This window comes from Lynx canadensis, chromosome E1 (assembly GCF_007474595.2).
Source record: "Lynx canadensis isolate LIC74 chromosome E1, mLynCan4.pri.v2, whole genome shotgun sequence".
In the NCBI taxonomy this organism is placed as follows: domain Eukaryota; kingdom Metazoa; phylum Chordata; class Mammalia; order Carnivora; family Felidae; genus Lynx; species Lynx canadensis.
Window position 1 is genome coordinate 39,631,415 of NC_044316.2, and position 5,348 is coordinate 39,636,762.

The 5,348-nt window shown below is 60.6% G+C and overlaps 1 protein-coding gene across 1 annotated transcript; it reads right to left on the reverse strand.

Moving 5' to 3' along the window:
• Nucleotides 1-299: 299 nt before the first annotated feature.
• Nucleotides 300-4,552, reverse strand: KRT15 (keratin 15). The gene is made up of 8 exons (XM_030295776.1): nt 4,010-4,552; nt 3,046-3,128; nt 2,749-2,905; nt 2,106-2,267; nt 1,894-2,019; nt 1,477-1,697; nt 1,143-1,168; nt 300-601 (listed from the first exon to the last, which is right to left on the reverse strand). The coding sequence occupies exons 1-8, from the start codon at nt 4,550-4,552 to the stop codon at nt 510-512; spliced, it is 1,410 nt and encodes a 469-aa protein (XP_030151636.1). The 3' UTR covers nt 300-509.
• Between the last annotated feature and the right edge of the window lie 796 nt (nt 4,553-5,348).

Below are 5,348 nucleotides of genomic sequence, written 5' to 3' on the forward strand. Positions count from 1 at the left end.
AGTTGCTCGCTAAATAATTGTTCGATGTGACAAGTCCTCTGCCGGGTGCACCCAACTGCTCTGAGGGCAACCCCCGTCTCCTGCTTCCATGATCACTAGATGGAATGAGCCAGAACATCAAGTCACCGGAACAGTCTGAATTGGTCCTGGGTGCAGGGAAGAGGCCAAAGTAGGAGATGTCATCATGTGGGTCCTAGGCCCACAGAGGCCCCCAACAAGAAAAACTGGACATACTACCAAGAGATATTTGCAAAAGGAAAAGCAATTCTTTATTGCATGGGCAGACGTGGTACGATCCAGCTCGTTACACAATACAGCTACTTCTTGCCTGTCCCTGTTCTATAGAGCAGGTGGGGAGAGGGAAGGGGAGGATGCCGAGCACCCAACAGGGAGAGCCGGACCCTCTGAAAGCAGGGACTGGGGTTTGCTCTTCTGGCCCCTCTGGGCGGTCCTCCATCCAGCCTGGGGAGGGTGGGGGTGGCCAGGGAGTTCTCTCCTGCACCAGGCACTCAGACCTCTCTCTTGTGAGAAGAAACCACCTTCCCGTCCACTGTCTCCTCGACATTGATGCGAACTTTGCCGCCACCACCTCCCAGGGAGGCTGTAGAAAGAAGGAGCAAGCTTGAGAGTGGGCGGGGGGGGGGGGGGGGGGGACCCTCGCTGTTCGCCCTCCCAAGGCAGCCAGGACCTTGGCTGAGCTCGGGGAGAACCAGACAGCACCCCTGAGAATGGCCGCTGGCCAATCCCTCGAGAGTGGCCAGGAGGTCTGGCGGTGAACCACTCATCACGGAGGCAGGCAGCGGCAGTTCGCGCCCCACAGTGAGCAAGAAAGTCAGGGTGAACAGGTAGTAACTGGGGGCTTTTTCCCATAAGTGCAGGTAGGTGGGGCCTGGAGGAAGCTATGCCCTGGACAAAGCCTGCTCAACCCGGAAGGTTCTCAATAAATCTTCAGCCCTGACTCTACTGGGGCTGATGGAGGGTCCCCCGGGGAAGAGGTATCACCTGAAATGGGTGTGTTCCTGCCCCACTGGCATGTTTGGCCTCCTCCTGCTTCCACCCCATGCCAAGGGGAACGGTGGCTTCAACAGCCGCCTTGCCCACCCCCCCCCCCACCCCATGCGGGAAGAGTTAAGCCTTCTTACCTTCTCTGGTGCCAAAGCCAGCCATCCTGAAAGAGAGGGGAAGCAGATGTAAGGGGAGGGCATGAGCCCAGGTCTCCCTAAGGGAGCCCCGGTGTCTGGCTAAGCAATCCTCTCCAGCGGCCCCCACCCCCACCACCTGCACATCTGACTTCTCTAGAGGTTGGCACGTCCTGAGAACCTGTTCAGACCTGCCACCCCCAAGCAGACAGATTCTGATCTACACTAACACCCCCTCCGTTTCCTTTTCCCTGTCCCACTGCTGTCCCCCGAAGACTCTCCACCCTAACCCCAACCGGCCCCTCCCTCAGGCTTCCCCCTGCACCCTGGCCCCTGCCTGGTGTCCTGGCCTTCCAGCAGGCTGCGGTAGGTGGCGATCTCCTGCTCCAGCCGCGTCTTGATGTCCAGCAGCGTCCTGTACTCCTGGTCCTGGCACTCCATCTCGCTGCGGAGCTCGCTCAGCTGGGCCTCCAGGCCGCCGATGAGCCCCTGGATCTGCTGCAGCTGCGTGGCATAGCGGCACTCCGTCTCCGCCAGCGAGCTCTCCAGCCCGGCTTTCTGGAGGGGGGGGTGGTCAACGGACCCCACATCAGGCCAGGAAGGAAGATGCCGCGGGCATGCAGACGGGTGTTGAACGGAGTGCAGAGAACCCCCTGGGAGGAGGCTTGGGAACCCCGAGACTTAATGAGCCACGGACGGTGGCAAAGGCCCGGCTGCGCTGGGCTGTGGCCGGGTGGGGGGTCGGAGGCCCTACCATGCTGAGCTGGGACTGCAGCTCGATCTCCAGGCCCTGCAAAGTGCGTCTCAGGTCCGTGATCTCTGTCTTGCTGGTCTGGATCATCTCTGTGTTGGAGGCCACCTCTTTGTTCAGCTCCTCCGTCTGTAGGCCACGCACAAGACCAGTGAGGCCCACAGGAGCCCTGGGAGACGTGGGGAGCTGAGGCGGGGCCGTGAGCTCGGGCCCACCTTGCTGAAGAACCAGGCCTCGGCGTCCCGGCGGTTCTTCTCGGCCATGGCCTCGTACTGTTCCCTCATCTCGGCCAGCACGCGGGTCAGGTCCACGCCCGGGGCCGCGTCCATCTCCACGTTGACCTGGCCGGCCAGCTGGCTGCTGAACTCCTTCATCTCCTGCGGAGTGGGTGGGGCCCGTTTAGGGACGGAGGGCAGAAGAGGGGGCAGAGCGGGCTCCCACATGCCAATCCCGGCTTCGTGCCTGACTCACGACATGCCCTTCACCCTCCTGCATACCCACCCCCCAGCCTCTGTTTCCCAGTGAGCGTGAAGAGGTTTGAGCACATGGGCCTCTTGGCTCTGAGGGTCTCTCTTCCTTGCTAGGTCCTACGGGAGGACTCAAGACAGCAGGGCCCTTGTCTGAGCTCATGAAACAAATCAGGACAGCGGGTCCCACTGACCACCTGGCCTGGCTATGGATCCAAGAAGGAAAGGGATCTGGGTTCCCAAAGGACAGTACCCCTTGCTCTCCGTGGCAACACACCCTGTTTTTGGTGGAGGGGAGCATATCTGAACCACCAAGCCCTTCGGTCAACGATGAGGAGGTGCCCATGGTCCCACTCTGCCCCCCCCACCAGCAGCCCCTGCTGGCCCCCACCTCCTCGTGGTTCTTCTTCAGGAAGGCCAGCTCCTCGTTCAGGCTCTCGATCTGCATCTCCAGGTCGGTCTTGGTCAGGGTCAGCTCGTCCAGCACCCTGCGCAGGCCGTTGGTATCGGCCTCCACGCTCTGGCGCAGGGCCAGCTCGTTCTCATACCTGGGAAGACAGAGGGAGCCCAGAGTAAGGAAGTGGGCTGTGGGCTGTTGGAGTAGGGGTGCGGGCTGTTGGAGCTGGAAGAGGGAGAGAAGGCCAAGAAAGGGGGTGAATCTGGAGGGGAGAGAGAGGCAGGAGCGTACTTGAGTCTGAAGTCATCTGCCGCCAGCCTGGCATTGTCGATCTCCAGGATGACCCGGGAGTTGTCGATCTTGGCCCCCAGGATCTGCAGGAGGCAGGGAGTTGGTATCTGGAGCACTGTTTTCTCTTCCCTACTCCTCTCCCCACCCTGCACCCCAGGTCAGACGCCTTACTGACAGTCTCCCCTCTGACACGAGCAACAGAGGCCTGTAGGCTCCCCGGGGCAGAGTTCAGCCTCACCTCAAGTGCCCATACTTGGTGTGAGCCCACACCACCCTTCCTGCCTCCAGGTCATGAAAAACCAAGGAGCCAGGAGTGCCTGGACTCCCCTGTGGGAAGTGCCTGGCCAGGAGTTGGGTGCGGTGGGGTTCAGCAGCCTTCTCGGGAATATTCTGCCAGCCTCCCCTGGTCACTGGCCTCCTGCACACTTGGCACAGCCATGGACCCACAGAACATTCCACAGCCAGTAGGACCCTGGAGGGCAGGGCAGGAAGGCACGCTACAGCTGAGGAAACCAGTCCAGGTAAGTAGAGAGGGTGAGTAAGTAACTGGCAGAGCACATAATGAGTTCCAGGTCTCCTAAGTCCCAATAGAGCTTTTTCGCACCAAAGACCTCCTCAAAGGGTGAGGGAGGTGGTCCTGGCATTCAAGGCTCCTGAAGCTACCCTTAACTGTTCCTGCGAAAGAAGCAAAAGGGGGCTTTATGCAGACCCCTGCTTGGTGTGTGTAACTGCCCCCACCTCGGACCCTCCCCCGACCAGAGTTCCTGAGCAGATTCTCACTGCCAAGTTGAGCGGATGTATGCTGGCCTCCGCACCTGGAAAGCATTCCCTGCTCTCCAAGTTATACACCGACAGTCGTTGCCTGGGCAGGAAAAGGATTTCCTTGAGGCAGCAAGAAAGATGATGGAGATGTATGAAGGGCGCCAGCCACCTGCTCCCCTCTCGCTGATGCTGGAGGACTCACCTTGTCCCGCAGGTCCTCGATGATCTTGTAGTAGTGGCTGTAGTCCCGCTCCGGGCTGCTGGGGCTCTGCTTCTGGTACCAGTCCCGGATCTTCACCTCCAGGTCGGCGTTGGCCTCCTCCAGGGCGCGCACCTTGTCCAGGTAGGAGGCCAGCCGGTCGTTGAGGTTCTGCATGGTGAGCTTCTCGTTGCCGGAGAGGAGGCCGCCGTCGCCGCCACCAAAGTCACCAAAGCCAGCGCCAAAACCCCCACCAAAGCCACCTCCAAGTCCACCTCCTAAGCCTCCTCCGAGGCCACCTCCGAAGCCTCCGCCCAAACCACTACCAGCCCCTGCACCGAAGCCGCAGCTCATGCCGCCGCCGCCATAGCCCCCTCCGGACCCCGAGGAGACAAACCTAGCAGAAGAAGCCGAGATACTGCGGCCTCCACCGCCCCCGTAGAGACTCCCCCCACCAAAACCGCCTCCCCCAGCCCAGAGGGAACCCCCTCTGGTAGAGGCACCCCCAAAGGTGGAGGAAGAAGTCTGCAGAAATGTGGTGCTCATGGCCAGGCAGCGGGTGAGTCCTCAGCAGGCTGGAGAAGTGCTGGTGGAGCCTCAGGCTTGAGCTGGAAGCAGGGCCCCAGGAATGTCTCCCCCCAGCCCGCGGCTCCTTATATACCCCTCCGAGTTGTTGTGGGACCTCGTCTCCTCCCCCAAAAGGAAGCCAACTCCTGTGTTCAAACACAGCCGCCTGCACACCTCTGCCTGGCTGGTGTGGAGTTTCTCCTTTCTTTCTTTCTTTCTTTTTTTTTTTTAAATGCAACAAAAGAGATGATTCAGAATGAATGGTGTTTTGCCCCGGGGCCATGGTTTTAACACTTCGAAGGCAGGTTCATGTCTGCACTCCCGGGAGAACGTGAAGAGTTGCTGGGGAGAAAACTCCTGTCACTCCACAGCTACCAGGCCTCCGCCTACGGGTAGAGCAGCCCAGGCCAGCTCTGCCCTCCCGGAGTTTTCTCTGCTGCCTCCAGCCCAGGACCCTCACCCCAGGCGGCCAGCTCCATGCTCTCAGTTTGGGAGCCCCCTCCCTATCGCTGCTTGGTTATCCCACTCCCAGACCCCATGTGTGAGCCTACAGGGCTGGGGGGGGGGGGGGTAGCAGTGGCCTCTGGGGATGGGTGAGCAGAGGCACACCCAGGAATGCAGGGCCCATGGGCACAGGCTGAGGACAGGAGAGGGGGTCATGAGCGCATTTCCAGCTAAGGTGATCAGAGAAGCTAACATCCGTCATTTCCCTGATACAGCAGGACTCTCCTCCTCCATCCCCTCCTCTCCTCCCCACCCCAGGCCCCCACCAGCC